Here is an 18434-nt window from a genome sequence, read left to right as displayed (position 1 = left end):
CCCAGCTGCCCTTTTCTTCTGGTGCCTCCTCATCTCCTCAGCTGAGGATGTCAAACTCAACAGGAGGAGGAAAATCCCCATTCTGTGTTTCCTTGTGTCTGCAGCCTGGAATATCCACTCAGAGAAGAGCATTTTCTGAAAACCCTGCTGAAAGATATCAAGAGAAGGTTTGCCACAAAAGGAGAAAATTGTATTTTTGTAGTAAATAAAAGTTTCAGAACTATTTCTTTCTGTCACATTCATTTTCAGTCAGTTCCGGTCTGGTTTCCAGAGTGCCACCTTCTCAGCTGGTTGTATTTGTGCCCTCCTTTCTCTTCTGCCTTCCTTTGCCTGCTCTGTTTCTCTCTCAGTGTCTCTCTGGACCCAGGGCAGCTCCCACCAAGGCCCCTCCCCTGATTTTGTTCCCAATCCATGAGCTAAGACAACCACAGATGAGGTGATGGAGGCTGGCAGTGAAATGTCACTGTAAGATCTTGCTCCACTTGGGTTTCAGCCCCTTCAGAGCTTTGCCTTGAAGGGCAGGAACATCTTTTCCTCACTGGGAACTGGAATTCCAGCTCATTGCAGTGTGTGCCATGGATCCCAGAGGGGCATTCCCGAGGCTCCCAGGCTGCTGGTCCTGCCGTGCCTCCCAAGGGAGCTGTGCAGGGCCAGGGGACAAGGTCCAGCAGCTGGGAGGGCTCCCAGAGCAGACAGCAAAGGTTGGTCTGACTGGGAAGAATACTTGGAGCAAGAGCTGGCCCGAGGATGGGATGTGAGAGACTGGGATGGACTGGGAGAGACTGGGATGGACTGGGAGGACTGGGAGAGGCACGGCAGTCACTGGGAGGGACGAGAGGCGACGGAGATGGGCTCAAGGAGGGCTGAGGGGTCTGGAGTGATTCCCAGGGAGGTTTTGAGGAGCTCCAGGGTCATTCCCAGGGCAGGAACTGATAGGACACGCTCTGCCCCATGCTCACCTCTGCGGCTCACAAGGAACCGGGCGACAATCTCGTAGTTGTAGTGGCAATGCATGTCCACCAGAGCCCATCTGTACTCCGGGTTTTCCAGCTGGCTGTTCCAGTACCAGGCCTGTTTCTCCCCATCTGGGGTGTCCCTGATGCAGACTCCCACATCGCTGTCGAAGTGCGTGTACTGCTCCCGGTTGTAGCTGTGCATCTGCACCAACCTCACCCGCTCGGTGCCCTTAATGAAGTGACACTCGGACTTCATCATCCCCTGGAACACCCCTGTGTGTGCGGGACACAGCTCAGGGGGTGCCCCCCTGCAGCCCCCAGCACGCCCAGAGCTCCGGGAGCCACCCCGGATCCCCGCTCCGCACCCCCTGTGCCCCACGGCCGCCATGGGACCCTCCTGCCCGTGCTCCCACTTCCTCTTTTCCACCCTTCTCCCTATTTCGCCTTTCAAATCACTATGCTGCCTCCCCACCCCCATTGCCAGCCACCCCCCAGACATTTTCACCTTTCTCATCACTTTTCACACAATCCTGCCATTCCCAGCCCCCTCACCCTCAGTTTTGTTGTCCCACCATCCCCTTTTCCCTGTTTTTCTATCCTCTCCAACCCCTTTCTCATCTTTCCCCAGTCCTCAGCCAGTCCTGCTCTTCATTTGGACATCCCACTCGGCTTCCAACCCAGTTTGGTGGGCCCAGCCCCCTCCTTTTCCCCGTTCTCCACGTCTTTTCTCTCTTCTCCCCCCCTTTCCCATCGCGTCCCGCCCGCCCCCCCCCCCCCCCCCCCCGCCGCTCACCCGAGAGCTCCGTGCCCGTAGCCGGGGGGGCTCCCAGCACCACCAGTGCCACCAGCACGGCCCCAGCTGCCGCCACTCGCCCCATGGCCAGCGCTGGGCAGGTGCCGCCAGCCCCAAAGCAGCCGCGCTGCACTGGGAGCTCCAGTCTGGACCAGTGCGGGGTCAGCAGCGCTGCCCGCTCTGATTGGCTGAGGGCATTTTGGGGACCCATTTTCGAAAGGGTCAGCCCGGCAACTGATAAGCCATCAACTCTTCACGCTCTGATTGGCTGTGGAGTGCTCTGGGTGTTTTTTGATTGCCTGAATCTTGTAAGGGTGGGAGGTTTTGAGGGTGTCCTTGGTGTGCTGGGTTAGTGGGAGCTCAGTTGTACCCAAAAATGGGTCCCCAAGTAGCCGGATGTTACAAAAGAGAGATCGCTTAAGAAATCAGTGGCCAGGGTATGAGTAAAAGTCAGATTTAACATTAAGCGACAAAGCACAACAAGTTCATTGTCAGGATTCACTCTACTACCTACAGGACAGCTAGGGCACAACAAGGGAGAACAAACCAACAACAAAACCAAACAAAATCCAGGCAATCAAAACAGAAATGAGCTGAGAACTCTCTAGGGGAGTGTGGGGATGTGGGGTGGGTGTTCAGGTGCATGGGACAAAAGACAGTGCGGGCAAGGATAAAAAGGAACACGGCCTAACCGCTTATAAACACTGAAACTTAACAGTATTTTAACTCATAACTCAACTTATAGCCTAGGCCTAACAATTCGACTAAGGAACAACACTGAACTTATACCTAATTTATAACTTCACCTTAACAATTCAACAGAGGAATAACCCTTAGCAGCATTTAACCTTACTTACAGCTGTAACGTCCAAGTTATACCTAGCAACTTAACAGAGGAACAACACTTAAAAACACTTAGCTTAGACCTTATGTTTCACATCTTAGCCAAAGAACAACACTTAGCAGCGTTTAAGTAAGGGTTGAAGGTTATGATTTTTGCTTTTTCTTTTCTTTTTTTCTTTTCTTTCTCTCAGGGAATTTTATCCCATTTGTTGCCTAAGAGATGGGAACGACTAGTACTTCAGAGACAAAAGATGCAGCTGGGAGGAGGAGGAGGGGGAAGGGTGCAGCTGGCTACTCTCTTGGCTGGGGGGCTTTCTCTTGGGAAGGGCAGAGATACCGCAAGATTTTGGCTGCGGGGTCAGGGGTTGGGGTCAGCTCCTCGCTCTCTCTTGCTCTCGGACCTGACGTGATACAGGCTACAGTTGCTGTGGGAAGAATTTGCTGCCACCACGGAGTTCTGTCCCTTACTGCTTCTCCTACCATGAGTGAGGCTTTGCTCGTAAGAGCGGCCGCTGGACCGGGACCTTATCAACACCCGATCTCACTGGAAAGGACCCTCAGCATCTGCTCGGGTGCCTCAGGGGAAAAACTCAGGACCCCGAATCCCTGCCGCTTCCCAGAGGACGCGTCTCCCAGCAGTGGGCGGCAGCTGCTTACAGAAGCCCGGCTGCCGCTGCCGCTGCCCCGCTGTTTTCTGCGGCTGCCTTGGGCTTTTTCGCTACCCTCTAACCCAGCACCCCGCGTCTGCCCGACCCCCTTGCAGCTCCGGCTGGGGCTGTAGAGTTTCTGTTACATTTTCTTTGCCACCCCCGGGGTGTGCCCGCCCTGCCCTTCCAGCGCTGCTCCGAGGTTCCCGCTGCAGCCCATTTCACCATCCGGAGGGACACCGGGCCCGCCTGCCCCGGGAGGTTGTAAAGGAAGCCCCTTTTCCATCCCTCCCGCCGGCCCGGCCGCCATTACCGCGTGCAGAGGCGGCCGAGCTTGCGCCACAGCGCCCCCTGCAGGCGCGGGGAATCCCCGCAGCCGCCCTGCCCGGCCGGGAGCCGCCAGCGTCACCGAGGGGAACGGGAGAGGCCGGCACTGGGTTTGTGCTTCTGTTTGCTGTTGTTGCTGTTGTGTTTGTCTGGTTGCCTTGGTATTCATTTACAGGCTGGTAAAGAGCTGTTATTCCTTTTCTCATACCTTTGCCTGAAAGCCCCTTAATTTCAAAGTTATAATAATTCAGAGGGAAGGGAGTCATATTCTCCATTCCAAGGGAGGTTCCTGCCTTCCTTGATAGACATCTCTCTTTCAAACCAAGACAGTAAGTTTATAACTACAGCTTAGCCTTACCTACAGGCCTAACGTGTCCAACGTACTTAAACACCTAAGAAAGCAGTATTTCTCCCAGATTTGCTATAGCATATGCACAGGGGCACGCACACAGACAGAAACAGTCAGAGCAAGCAAGGTTCCTGTGAAAAATTCCCCTCAGAGGTCAGTGAAATCCTCACTTTGGAACCTTTTTCCTCTCCCACTGGGCACAGGATCAGGCCTCGAGGACTGAGGGTATCGGCCCAGGACACGTCGTGGTTCGGCGAGCTCCAGGTATAGCAAACCTGAAGGTTTGCTGGCTCTGAGAGGCCCCCTCAGAGGGAGATTGCTGGTCACAGCCCATGGTGGCCCAGGAGAGCTCAAAGGGTCTCCTTTTGGGCCGCTGTTGAGAGGGTCACAAGAGAGTGGGCTTCAGTCATAATGATGTTTCATCCCGGCCACAGTTTGGGTTGGCACTTTCTCTGAAAGTGGGAGAACAGGAATGCTATGCCATTCGGGCAAGAGGAACCTTTTCCAGGGCTGGTCATAAGGAAAGCAGGAGCTCCTCAGCAGTTCCTGGGAGCAGACAGTATTTCTGACAAGCTCGGAAAGAGCTGAGCCCAGGTGCTGTTTTCAAGGCCAAGGCCTAACAAGCATTTCTCAGATCACAGTGCAGCCTGGAAAGGAGGAGAGGGGAATGCACCAGCACAGTGGGATCCCAGGGATGTCCATGGCCTGGGGTGATGCTGGAACAATGCCAGGCACCCACCAAAGCCACTCTGTCCCTGCCCCCTGCAGCCGCACAGGGGAGAGAAAATTTAACCAAGGGTTCTTGGGATGGGATAAGACTGGGAGAGATCCCTCAGCAAACACCAGCACGGGCACAACAGACTCAGCCTGGGCACAGGGAGGGAATTTATTACCAACCAAATCCCAGCAGCACAAGGAGAAGGCAAAGAAATCTCTCCAACACCTTCCCCCCACCCAGCGGGGATCACCCGGAACGGGGGTCACCCGGGCTCTGCCCAACGGGGGTCACTGGGGATCATCCAACGCTGATCCTCCCACGGGGGATGGAGCTGGAGCAGCGCACGAAGCTCTTCCCGCACTCGGGGCACTCGTAGGGCCTCTCCCCGGTGTGCATGCACCAATGGATGATGAGATGGGAGTTGCAATTAAAGAGCTTCCCACATTCAGGGCACTTGTAGGGCCATTCCCCGTGTGGATTCTCTGGTGGTGGAGCTCTGGTTGAAGCTTGGCTTCTACCTGCACACGAAGGTGAGGGGGGGGCCTGGGGGTCCTATCCCGCCTCCCCCGGAGCTCTGTGCTCCCCCAGGGCCCCCCAGCCCGGTGTCACCCCCTTTGCTCTGCCCACAGAGCTCCTGAGCCGCCGGCGGCTGTAGCCCCTCCCCGTGGCCTCGGGCCCGGCCAGGACTCCCCGCTCCATCCCCGCGCTGATTTTGGGGGGGTCGTGTGTCCCCCCCAGCCCCGCTGTCACTCTGTCCCCGCCCGGCTGCTCCCAGTGTTCCCAATAAAGCTTCCCAGCTCACCCTGGCCCATTTACTGGGGATCTGTGGGGAGGGACTCTGGGGAACCCCGCAGGGGAGCCGAGACTGGGGGGGCAAAACCGGCCCTGGGATGGATCAGGAATGGGGACCCCCGTGTGTCCCCCCCGTGTCACCCCGCTCTGGGTGCTGGGAGCCCCCGGCTGCGGGCGAGGAGCTCTTGGGTGAGTGGGGAGGGGCGCAGGGACGATGGGAAAGGTGTCTGAGAGGGGGATAAGGGCCGGGGGGACAGCGGGAAAGGGCTTCCCATGAGAGTCCCTTCGTTTCCCCATCACTTGATCTCTTGAGCTGTTCCCTGGGGCTCTCGGGGGAGCAGAACCTCACGGGGGGGTCCCCAAACCCCTGTCCCTCCCTGGGGGTCTCATGGGGGGTTCCTCCCCACCCAGCAGCTGGTGCTGAGGCGGCCGTGGGGCAGAGAGGGGTGGGAAAGGGGTGTCCAGGGGGGTCCCTTGAGCTCCCAACCTGCTGTGGGGTGCTGGGGGCTGCTGGAGGGGGGCACCCCCTGACCTGTCTCCCACACAGGTGTGTTCCATTCCTGGGGAAAAGCCCACTGGCACTTCCTTGATGACAACAACTGGGTGAAGTTCATGGACAGGAACATCTACAACTGGGAGCAGTTTGGGCACAGGGGATACCCCAAAATTTGGAGGTGGGATGGAGTTGTTTTGAGGTGGAATTGAGCCGTTTGCAGTGGGATGGAGTCGCTTTGAGGCGCCTTCGATCCCTCTCGGCTTTTGGGGTGCAGAGCTGTGAGGGACTGAAATGTTCCGGGTTAATGGCTCAAACCATTGGCCACCGGCAACAGCAGCGGGGCCTTTGCTGGCCGTGGGCACAGGGAGCGCCCGGGGGCACAGGGGGGGAGCACCCAGCCCGGAGGGGACGAGCCGGGCCTGGAGCCAGGGAAGGGCAGAGGCCGATGGGAAGCAGATCCGGCCAGGTGGGACAGGGCTTTGGAGCAGGGCAGCGCCCTCCCTTACACAGCTGGCCCAGCTCTGGGAACCCGCCCGGGGCAGGCCCGGGACATGCACACAGAGGGCCCAGCCCTGCCCTGCTGCTTCTGCAGTAGGTGAGTCTTTGCTCATGAGAGCAGCCACTGCACTGGGACCTTAACACCCTACCTCACTAAAGAGGGACCTCCACCATCCGCTTGGGTGCCTCAGGAGAAACCCTGGGATCGCGGAGCCCCATTCCTCTCCAGATGGGGCTCTCCCACCCGTGTTTGGGAGCCCGGCTGCCGCTACCCAGCCCCCTGCCATCCCTCTGCCACTGCTCAGGGGTTTCTTTTGCTACTCTGTAGCCAAGCACCCCCTGCCTGCCGGGAGGCCCCGGTTCCAGCTACAGCTGCAGAGTTTCTGCTGCCTCTTGCTTGCTGCCCCAGGGTGTGCCCGCCCTGCCCTTCCAGCGCTGCTCCGAGGTTCCCGCTGCAGCCCATTTCACCATCCGGAGGGACACCGGGCCCGCCTGCCCCGGGAGGTTGTAAAGGAAGCCCCTTTTCCATCCCTCCCGCCGGCCCGGCCGCCATTACCGCGTGCAGAGGCGGCCGAGCTTGCGCCACAGCGCCCCCTGCAGGCGCGGGGAATCCCCGCAGCCGCCCTGCCCGGCCGGGAGCCGCCAGCGTCACCGAGGGGAACGGGAGAGGCCGGCACTGGGTTTGTGCTTCTGTTTGCTGTTGTTGCTGTTGTGTTTGTCTGGTTGCCTTGGTATTCATTTACAGGCTGGTAAAGAGCTGTTATTCCTTTTCTCATACCTTTGCCTGAAAGCCCCTTAATTTCAAAGTTATAATAATTCAGAGGGAAGGGAGTCATATTCTCCATTCCAAGGGAGGTTCCTGCCTTCCTTGATAGACACCTGTCTTTACAAACAATATGCCCTTATACATTTCCTAAGTGTTACTTTTATGCTTTTAATATTACTGGAGATGGTAACCAAAAGGGCTCCAAACCCCCTTCACACAGCAACCAAACTGTTCTGAAATAAACCCTACAGAGATATATTTATAAACACAGATCTTTCACTGTTGTTTCACTCTAATCTGCCCCAGGGGAGCCATGAACCAGACCCTGGGTTACCCTCGCCTTCAGGGGCGGGGTGGAACAGGAGCCGGACACGGGGGAAGCTTCTGGAAGCTGCTGACGGAAGCCACCCCTGGAGGCCCCCTGTTTCCAAAGCCTGGCCATGCAAACCCAGGACACTGGATCCAAACATGAATCACCGAGAATGGGGATCACCAGGGCTCTGCCCAATGGAGGTCACTCCAATGGGTGATGAAGTTGGAGGAGGGGTTGAAGCCCTTCCCGCAGTTGGGGCACTCGCAGGGCTTCCCTTACCAGTGGGTCCGTTCATGTGAGGTCAAGGCAGAGCTGTAGGAGAAACTCTTCCCACACTCGGGACACTTGTAGGGCTTCTCCCCAGTGTGGGTGCGCCGGTGCATGACAAGGTGGGAGTTGCGTTTGTAGTTCTTCCCGCAGTCAGGGCAGCGGAAGGGCCTCTCCCCTGTGTGTGTTTGCTCATGCATGAGGAGATGGGAGGTGTTCCGAAACCTCTTCCCACACTCAGGACACTCGTAGGGCCGTTCCCCAGAGTGGATCTTCTGGTGGTGCTTCAGGTAGTAGCAGTCTTTAAACCTCTTTCCACAGTCAGGGCACTCATAGGGCCGCTCCCCAGAGTGGACAAGCTGGTGGGTGAGGAGGTGGGAGCTCCGGATGAAGCTTTTCCCACATTCCCCACACTCATAGGGCCTTTCCCCTGTGTGGACACGCTGGTGGACAATGAGGCTGCAGCCTTCAGTGAAGCCCTTCCCGCACTCCAAGCACTCATAGGGCTTTTCCCCAGTGTGGATCCTCTGGTGGCGGGTCAGGTGCTGCCTTTGCCTGAAGCTCTTCCCACACTCCAAGCACTCATAGGGACGTTCCCCAGTGTGGATCCTCTGGTGCTGGATCAGGTGGGAGCTCGCGCTGAAGCTCTTCCCACATTGCAAGCACTTGTGGGGCTTTTCCCCACTGTGAGGTTTCTCCACCAGCTCCAACCTCCACTCCCGCCTGGATCTCCGGCCGCCTTCCTGGCACAGGGTGGGTCTTTCCTCCTCACAGCTCCCTGGGCTGGGTTTGCAGCCCCTCCTCCTGTGGGATCTCCGGAGCTTTTCCTCCCCATTGGATTCCTGCACCGAGGAGCTGCTCAAAACGGCCTCTTCCACAACATTCTGATGCGGGCATTTGTCATCCCTGTTCTCTGTCTGCAGCTCAGTGCCTGGGGGAAGAAGGGCAAGGATCAGCTTTGCCTCCGTGCCACAGGGAAGGGGAAGGAGATCCCCCCAGTCCGTCCCCGGCAGGACGGCGTCGGCAGCGGGGTTGTCCTGCAGCCGGGGGCGATGCTGGGTTGGGAGATGGAGCAGGAGAGAGGGGAAAGGGGCGGTGACTTCCTCCTCACCTGCCTGGGGATCCCGGGACATCTTCCTCTTCTTCACAGCCTCCTCCTCCATCTGGCCACTTGAAGGATGTCTTGGGAATGACAAATCCTGGTTTGGGGGTAAAACAAGGGGTGAGTGCATTGGCTTGGGGGTTCCTCCTGCCCAAGTCCATCTCTAGAAGTCACAGGGCATCTTGTGTCCATAAAAACCATCAAAACACCAAGATTCAACCCAAAGTAATCCCTCTCTAGTATCTTCAGGTTTTGGTTCTGGGACTTCCACCTGTCTGGGCTGCTGGGGGCCCATCCCCTGGGGGTCTACCCTCTCTGCTGGGGGTCCTGGGAATCCCAGGGGTCACCCCTATCCGGGGTTCCCCCCTCCCCTAGCCCACCCTTCACTGAGGTCCTTGCTCTGGCTGTCAGAGGCTCCCTCTCTCCCAGCTCCTCCTTTCACTGTCCAGGTGTTCCATGGCTACACCTTTTCCAGACTGGTTGGAGTCCCTCAGTATTGTCTCTCTCCATTCTCCCCACTCAGGGGGTCAGGGGTCTCCCATCCCTGGACTCCCCGGGGGTCCCCAAAAGCTATGTTTCCCCCTCCCCCTCCCACACCGCCGATTGCCACGCGGTACCGGAGCCTGAGCCAGGAGGACAAACCCCCAGTGCAGGGGGAGGGGTTCCTGCATTCCCCTGCCCACCACCGGGGCTTGGCCAGCAGCCACCACCAAAACCCTCCAAAAAAACCCCTCCTAGGGGCTGCCCAATATTCCCCAAGGGGCATTTACAGCTCAGCTTTGGAATCCTGCAACATCCAAACATCCCTCCCAAAAAAAGAAAAACCCACAGAGCCTCCCCTCTCCCCAGGATACTTCAGGCGAGCTCCAAAGATCCACACCCGCACCGAAAAAAGCCCTCTCACGGATCCCTGAAGGTATTTGGGGTGAGCTCCCTCTCCCTGGTCACCTGCGGGATGAGGGGGGCGATGCTGCCGGGGCTGGGAGGGCTACTGAAAGGAGTAAGAGGAACGTCTCTTTGCAAACACACCCACAGACAGGGCCAGACACTGAGAGATGAGATAGCGAGATAGGAACGGGAGGAACCATTCACAAGAACATTTACTAATTGACATGGAACTAATTGACATGGAACACTGCTCAGCCAAGGCCAAGTTAAATTCCTGAACCTGGAGAAGAAGAACAAAGATACAAAGGGGAAGGGGATGCATATTAGAAGGGGACACGCAGCAGTGGATCGGGAAGTCTGTACCTTCCAAGTACCTCAGCCATGGGCGAAGGGAGAGGGAGAAGCAGCAGGGAAAATTAGGATAAAAAGGAGGCTGCATCCTCCAGCAATTCAAGAGGTGTAAGACACGGTCTGAAGATCCCTCATCTGCCTCACGATCATCGCCGAGGACAGAGGCTGAACACAGGAGTTCCAACCTGCCTAAGGTGGGATGTCTGCCAACTGCAGGTGTGCCCACTGGGAACTGGTACGCATTCCTGAGAAAATTAGTGCAGGTCACAATGGACTGCGCTGTTCTTGCTGCCCAGGCAGGAAGGACTGCGCTGAAGCGGAAAGGAATGACCTGTCCTGTACCTGCTTCCCAAAGCAACGGGCCCCATAACAACGGCTGGAGGTTTCCCCAGCTCTTGGCCAGTTGCCCCTTGCTTCTGAAAAGGGCTATAAAGGGACTTTATAAATTAACCAAGACAAGATCTCCCCACAGAAAGAAGATGAATCTATTGGCAGAAGACCACGAGGACTTCGTCTCATTCATTGGTAGCTATTACCCCTTCCTTCTTCCTCTCTACTCTTTTTACTTTGTTTTTTTTTTATCTCTCTCTCTCCCTTTCTCTCCTCTATCGCATTACTGTGTTGTGGGCACTTAATAAAGGTGCACTGTTCTGATTAAAACTGAAATCCCTTGTGTCCTTTTGCACTCTGAGATCGATAAACGAACCATCACGACCCTCGCTTGTATTAGCGGACCATGACACAGGGCCAGCAGTAGCCCCCGGCCCCCATGAGGCTGTGGGATGCCCCAGCCGCTGCCCAGCCCCATGGAGCTGCCAGCCCTGCCTGCCAGGGGGCTGCGTTTGGACACTGCGGCAGGATGGGGACCAGCTCTGGAATACAGGATGTGGAGGGGAGGGTGAGCACAAGGAGGAGAGGAAGGAACATCTAGGAAATGTGGATTGTACATGGAAGGATCAGGATTTTCTTTCATCGATCTTGTTTGGGTCACTGGAGAACACTCCTCTCCTGCCAGCCAAGAAACCCCATCATGGACACCAGAAGGAAAGCACAAGTTTCAAGGCTTCAAAAGCAGATTAACTGAGCCTCCTGCCCTGGCCCTCCCAGACAGGGAAAAACCATTTGAATTGCATGTGGATGTTAAACAGGGCCATGCCAAAGGAATTCTTGGGCTCAAATGTTTAAGCCAGTGGCCAGAGAGTGGCCTCATTGTCTGCAGAATTGTGCAGCCCCGGCTTTAATGGGAACTGAGGCCTGAAAACTGACAGCAGCACAATCTCTGATTGTTCAAGCCTGGCATCAAGTTAAAGCTTTGTTAACCAAAGGAGCCTCTAAATGGATGAGCAGCGCTCGGTTCTTACAGAATGAAACTTGTTGGATGGAACAGGAGGATTCAGAGTTGAGCACAGGGCAAGGGTTGAACCCAGCCTCCTGTTTGAACGGCCCTGGACAGGGGCTGGCAAGAAACCCATGGCTGCAGCCAAGTGACAGAGCTCCAGACCCGGGCTAGGAGAGATTTACCAGACATTCCCTGGCCTGAGGGAGAAAATGTGTTTAGGGATGGTCTTCAAGGGCAGCAGAAGGGAAATGGGTCACAGGATACGCTGCTGTTAAGAGAAGGGAATTAGAGGAAGCGGGGAGGTTACAGGTCAGCTCAGACAGAGGAGTTTGTGCCCTTGTGAGAGCCTGGGAATTATATCGGGAAAAGAGGGAACGTATTAACTGACTGAGTACACATAGGGGGTGGTCCATGGGTTTGGAAAACTGTGGGAGGGAAGAGCTTTGTTACCCTGCAGGAGAAAAACATTCGCTCATGGAAGTTTAATTACTCATCTATTGGAGGTGGTGAATTTACCAACACGGGTGGCAATAACCCACGTTAGGGAACACCAGGCAGTTTGCTCAGGGGAGCCAATAGGTCAGGGACTGGCAGAGGAAGAGGCTGGGAAAGCAGCACTTTTGCCAGAGGGCTCCAAGACCCTCCCTTTGCTCCCAGTGGCTCAACCGCTGCCAGACAAACTGTCTTTTCCCCCAGAGGATTTGGAGATAATTAAAAACAGTGGGGCAGAGGAAAGAGACGAGAACTGGTTTACAAAGGACATTAAACAATGGATAGCAAAAGCTTTGGCCCTCAAATATTAAAACAACTCCATGAAGGGAGTCACTGGAACTCTGGAGGATTGGCAGAAGCATTCCTCAAGATGTCCTGCCTTGGGTCTTTGTGTTCTGGCAAAACAAGCTGTTGAAGGCTGCATGATTTGTGCCAAGCCAATGACCAGGTTACAAAGAAACTTGCCAGGGAGGGAGGCCTTGGGTTGTACGTCCTTTCCAACAATGCCAGGTGGATTTTACTGAAATGCCCGAGTGGGAAGGCTTAAATATCTTCTGGAAACAGCATGGCAGCTCACAGCGGGGCAGAAGCATTGTCCGACCGCTTCAGCAATCCCTGCACCAGTTCTTAAGGTATGTTTGGAACAAACAATTCCAAGATATGGGATTGTGGAAGCAATAGACTCAGACAGGGGAACTCATTTTACAGGAAAGATCCTTCAGGCTGTTCTGGCTGCTTTAGGAACACAGTGGCACCTCCAAACGCCCTGGCACCCCAGAGTTTGGGTCGGGTAGAAAGAATGAATGGAGAAATAAAGAAACACCTTCTGAAGCTGCAGAGAGAAACCAAGATGCCACGGGTACGCTGCTGCCATTGGTTTTTGGCAAGAAGAAGAGCCAGACCCAGGGCAGATATTCAATTATCTCCCCTGGAATTGATGTTTCCATTCCTCACCCTGCTCATTCTCGACCTAGTGGGGGGTGGAGACCAGGGATGTCTGTTTCAAGCAGTCTGTGGCCACAATCCTGTCTCTTGTGAAATCTCTTCCACAGGAAGCTCGGCTGGCACAGACCCTGCCTTGGCACTTTGCTGCCCACAACATCCAACCAGGACATCGGGTCTGCCTGAGGAGCGCAAAGAAGCACCACTGGTGGCCAAGGGCGTGGCCCATTCCAAGTGTCCCCGAGCACAGAAACAGCCGCCAGCACAGCTGAACACGGGGGGACCCCTCACCCTCGCCTCAAGCTCTCTGAAGCCCGCGGATTTGCACTCCCCGGCTGCAGGAGGACCATGCGAGGCCGCCACTGACCCTGCACAGAAGGGGCCGCAGCAGCAGCCAGGGCTCCACAGCGGGGAAGCCCCGGGGGCTGCCCACAGATCCTCTGCTGGAATAGTCTGGCTGGGCACCTCCTCTGGCATCTCCAGGCACTGGGGGCCAATCCTCGCTGGCACCGGGCGACCTTCAGAGCTTTCTGTGCCTGCACTCACCACAGCTGCTGCGCGAGACAGCGGGAGAATTCCACTCTGGCTCTCAGTTACACTCACACTCTGGGCTGCCTGGGATCAGATTACACCATTGGAAGGCTTTTTCTTAATAATCCTACTTTGATATTGTCAGTTGGGTTTGGGCCAGGGGTGTGAGAATCAATTTTTAGTCTTAGGGGAAGAAGTAGCAAAAATCTTTATTGCTTTGGGGTTTTTTTGTGTATGTGTGTGCGTGGCTGTTAGTGATGGCAGAATTTTGGAATGGGTTTTTCGATGTTCACCTTTAGGTTGCATTTTGCAAAACTGGAAGAGCTTTAAAACTGACCCTTTAACTCATAAACAGTTAAAAAATTTTAAAAAAAAAAGGGGGGAAAAAAAGCCGCTTTTGGGGGGGGGGCCCTGTGAGTCACCTGGATGGCTGCCCTGGAAGAGAAGCTTCCTTCCAGGCAGCCAGCAGAGGAGCTTTAGAAATGCAAATTAACTCTGCTGCGGGAAGTGTGCACAATGTCCCAGGCTCTCCTTGCCTGCCACAGGAATTGGGCTGATTCCCTCTGCCCCTCACCCCAAGCTCTGCCTCCCTGCACTGACGGAATTTGCATCGCTAAAGGCAGAGCCCACACTGAGCATCTCTGACTCTGCAACAGAAATCCCTGAAGCTGCAAAGGAAAACAGCAAACGGAGAATGTTGGGAGAACTTCACTCAAAAAAGCGGGGGGGAATCATCCCTCTCCCCACTCCAACATCTGCTGGCACTCTCTGTGTTATACAGGGTGGGTTTGACCACTGGGCTGCTTTTGCTGACACAAGTTCAGCGAAATCACTTGGGAATGCAAGGATGTGATGATTTAATCAGAGAAAAGCGGTCAATTGATGCTTCCCTGGCTGGAGGGAACGCCCAAAAATGGGGAAAAGATGAACGGCCACCAGAACAAATCCTACAACACCATGGAGCAGCCCCTGGGAACCCAAACAAATTCATACCAGGTGCCAGAGAACCCACTGATCATTTCAATGCATCATTAGATTACAAGCTGTCCTCCAAATCATAACCAAGCACACAGCTCCAGCTCCTGACCTTCTCACCCACCAATCCACTCCCATGAGCAACGCCACATTTCACCCTGGGATGGCATCAGATTCTCTTCCAGCAGAAGGACCAGGAGGTTGTGGAAAATTAAATGACTCAAAGTGCTCTTGGCAAAGAGATGGCCAAGGAAAAGTGGTGAAACAGAGAACAAAGGAAATAAGAAAGCAGCTCATGTACCAGTCCAAATGTGGAAAGGATGGGAATAGGACACGTTTTCGTGGTTCCCTGGCAGACCATGGGTTAAACCAATGCTGTTTCTCCTCTCAGGTGCTGCAGCAACTCTCATCTTTTTACCATGCACCACACCTTGCTCAGGGCAGCTCATTCAGCAGGGGATCAAGGGCATGCAGGTGGCAGCCAGGCCTCCTGACCCAGAAACGGCTACAAAAGGACACAGAATGAGGTCACTGAGAATAATCCCAAAACCAAAGAAGGCCCAGGAAGAACAGATTAAGGCATTTTTAAAGTTTGTAAAGAGAAGTACTGAGAAAATAAGAAGAGGGGGATTAAAAGGAAAAAAATGAACGTGTCTTTACAAACAGATGGTGTGAATCCCATTGGAGATAGGGAAAGGAACTTGGAGATAAGGAAGTAACGAAAGAAAACAGAAAACCATCAGTTTTAGAAAATGTTACTAATTGACACGAACTGCTGCTCAGCCGAGGTCCTGCTAAATTCCTGAACTTCCCGAAGAAGAACAAAGACTTCACAGAGCCATGAATATCGGATGTTATACAAAGTGGGGTGCACATTAAGGGGCACATGCAGCAGGCGGATCGGGAAGTCTGTACCTTCCAAGGACCTCAGCCACTGCGGAAAGGGACACGGAGATGCGGCCGGGCAAATCGGCATAAAAAGGAGGCTGCGTCCTCCAACACTTGGACAGACCCCACGGGAAATGCCCCGTGGCCTCTCCCTTTGTCCACGAATAAAGTTACTTTTACAGGACTCCTCCGGCTCCTCTGGGGACACAAACCTCTGGCCACGGGAACTTTCCCGCACACTGCCGGCCACGGGGCAGCCACCTCTGTCCTACCCACAGCAGCCGGGACGAGCCAGCGCTGCTCCGGCACCGGCTCCTGCCGAGGCAGCAGCGGGAAGGAGACCGCGGGCAGCCGCTCCCGCAGCGCCCTCACGCCAGGGCGAACACGGCGCCCACACGGCACAACGAACCCGCCACAGCCCCCTGCCGCCCCCTCCGCCCGCAGCCAGCCCCGAGCCCCGCCAGAACCGAGCGCGGCTCCCACCTGCGCTGGGGCCGCCTCCGAGCTCCGCCGCCGCCTCACCGGGGCTCCGGCCGCCGCCGCCGCTCCCGGGCCCGCACCGACGCTCCGCCAATGGCGCCTCTGCTGCGCCACGGCCGCCCTGCCGGCGGCTCCGGGCCCGGGCTGCTCCCCGCTCCGACCAATCAGCGCGCCAGAACCACGACTGACGGCAGCACCGCCCAATCGGAGCGAGGGGCGGGCTCTGCACACGGCCCAGCCCCGCCCCGCGCTCCCAGCGCCCCCCGGGCTGCGTGAGGGGAAAGCCGCAGCTGAGGAGCAGCCCTGGAACGGGCCCGGCCCGAGCCGCCATTCAGCTGAGAAGAGAAACAAAGCTCTCCGCTGCTCCCGGCCCGACCTGCCCAGCCCTGCGTGTTGGCTGCCTCCGGCTCCTTGGGAAGCCCTGCAGCCTCGCTACTCCCGCCCCTAATTCGGAGCATCAGTGCATGGCTTTGATTTCCCCGAAAAAGGGAAAACCGCCCCAAGCCCCTTTGGCTGCGTGCACGAGGGGAGAGATTTGTGGCAGAAAACTCTAGAAAAGTCATTTTTCCCCGGCTTGGGAAGAACAGCCCAAGCCAAGCAGAGGTGGGACCCCCCAGCAGCGCCTCTCTGCCGCCCCAGCTGAAGCCCTCGCTGGCTGCTCCAGGCTGGATGGGCAGACTGGGAGCACTGGGAAGGGGCCCCGGCTCGGGGCGCAGCCCCCGGGGCAGCCCCACGGCCCCACGGCAGCTCCAAGGCTCCGCCAGCCGGGATGGAACGTGGGAGGGGGAGCAGGGCAAGGGCCGGGGCTGTCGGTGCCCAGGGGACACAAGGGACAGCGGGGGCACTTCACAAGCATTTAATGCAAAAGATAAAATCATAAGGAAGACAAAAGCAACAGCAACCGTGGCACCATAGCCCAGGGCCACAGAGGAACATGTCCCATTGGAGTGGGGGGACGCTGGCCCTGATGTCAGGCACCCCCCACAGCCGCTCTCTCCCTGCCCTCCACAGCCGGACAGGGGACAGAAAATTTAACCAAGGGCTCATGAGCTGAGATGAGGACCAACAGATTTCCCTTATCAAACACTGTCACAGGCAGAACAGGCTTGAAACTGGAGATACGAATTGAATTTATTGCTATCAAACTCAGAGCAGGATAAGGAGAATTAAAAGAAGACCCTTCAAAACTTCTTCCTCCCACCCCTCCCTCCTTCGAGCTCTACCTCCCACCCTGGCAGTGCAGGACACAGGGAATTGGGGCCATGCTCAGTTCATCCCCGGTGCCTTCTCCCGCTGCTCAGGGACAGGAGTCGTTCCCCTGCTGCACTCTGGGCTCCCTCCCACCAGACAGTTCTCCAGGAACTTCTCCAGCCTGAGTCCGTCCCACGGGCAGCAGTCCCCTCACACTGCTGCAGCCCCGGGGGTCGCTCTGCCCCGGGGTCAGTCCTGCAAGGACAGGCTGCTCCGGCAGGGCCCCTCTGTCCACGGGTCTCGCACGGGGTCACAGCCTCTCCTCAGGCATCCCCTGCTCCGGTGGGGGCTCCTCCAGGGGCTGTGGGGTATCTCTGCATCCCTGGGGTTCTCTGCATCTGGCACCTCCATCTTTGGAGCCACCATGGATTGGCACTGCTGGACATAGAGGAAGCTTCCAAACCTTCTCTCACAACCGAACCTGTAGCCTCCCTACTACCAAAACCAGGCGGCTCCGCGGGCGCGGGCACGGGCCGGCAGGCGAAGCAGCGGCGCTGAAGCCCCGGGCTGTTTTCTCTCCCGGCTCGGCCCGGCTCGCTGGGGCTTTGGGCTGCAGCGGCGCCGCTCCGCTCCCGCCGGCGCGGAGCCCCCGGGCTCCGACAGAGCAGCTGCTCAGCTCCCTGCGGGCACCCCGAGGCTCGCCGCTGCAGCGTCTCCGAACCGCGGCAAGGAAAAAAATCCTCTCTGCGCCTGGGCCAAAAAAGCTTTTCAGCCAAGCAAAAAGCCTCGGTGGACAGAGAGCGCCGGAAATCCTGCGCAGCGAGGCTTCAAAACGCCCGCGCAGCGAACGAGGAGCCTCTCCCCGCCCCGGCCCCACAACGGCCCGTCCCGGGCTCCCGGCGCTCAAAGACACAATAACCATGGTCTGGGCACAGAGCAGAGGATCACGGAAAGTACCATCACAGGAACTCACTCCAAGGCAATTGTGGATACAATAATCACATATATATATATATATCCATAAAAGCATGTACTGAACTCTGGACACAGCAATGTGCACGTCGGACAGGAGTGGAGAGGCTGAACGAACACCAGGGGAGATGTGGAGTGTATGGACAGAGCAAACCCTCCAAATGCTTTCACCTGATTCCCAGCTTTTCCGTGTTTCAAGGGCTCTGACTGCTGGATTTGAAGGAACTGAGATCTCACGGTGAAAAGCAGAGCAGTCTGGAACCAGACACTGCTCTAGGAGTCAAAGTCTGGAGTTGCCACATCTCACTTTTGAAAATATATTGAATAAAACCCTCATTGCCCACAATATTTCCCTCCCTGACCTTCCTAACACGTAACAAAAAGTGATTGATTTCTTTTTAAAGGGTGGGAAAAATGGAAAAAACCACTGAAAATGTTCCCTCGTAAAAAGTCACGTTGAGAAAATACAGAATAATGAAGAGTGTCTAGGAAAACCTGCTGTAACTTCTCAGGTTTTT

At 56.3% G+C, this 18434-nt stretch overlaps 2 protein-coding genes across 2 annotated transcripts; both read right to left on the bottom strand.

Annotated features, from left to right (window-relative positions):
* Positions 1 to 229: 229 nt before the first annotated feature.
* On the bottom strand, positions 230 to 2754 carry LOC120412184 (H-2 class II histocompatibility antigen, I-E beta chain-like). Its single transcript, XM_039572518.1, has 3 exons — positions 1750 to 2754; positions 960 to 1229; positions 230 to 640 (listed from the first exon to the last, which is right to left on the bottom strand). Exons 1-3 carry the CDS (start codon positions 1958 to 1960, stop codon positions 417 to 419), a joined length of 705 nt encoding a protein of 234 aa, XP_039428452.1. The 5' UTR covers positions 1961 to 2754; the 3' UTR covers positions 230 to 416.
* Positions 2755 to 7316: 4562 nt separating this feature from the next.
* On the bottom strand, positions 7317 to 16298 carry LOC120412178 (zinc finger protein with KRAB and SCAN domains 7-like). The gene is made up of 3 exons (XM_039572513.1): positions 15757 to 16298; positions 8877 to 8964; positions 7317 to 8696 (listed from the first exon to the last, which is right to left on the bottom strand). Exons 2-3 carry the CDS (start codon positions 8926 to 8928, stop codon positions 7774 to 7776), a joined length of 975 nt encoding a protein of 324 aa, XP_039428447.1. The 5' UTR covers positions 8929 to 8964; positions 15757 to 16298; the 3' UTR covers positions 7317 to 7773.
* Between the last annotated feature and the right edge of the window lie 2136 nt (positions 16299 to 18434).

Source organism: Corvus cornix, unplaced genomic scaffold (assembly GCF_000738735.6).
Source record: "Corvus cornix cornix isolate S_Up_H32 unplaced genomic scaffold, ASM73873v5 scaffold17, whole genome shotgun sequence".
NCBI lineage: Eukaryota > Metazoa > Chordata > Aves > Passeriformes > Corvidae > Corvus > Corvus cornix.
Note: the sequence above shows the minus strand (reverse complement) of the source record. Positions and strands in the feature narration are given on the sequence as shown.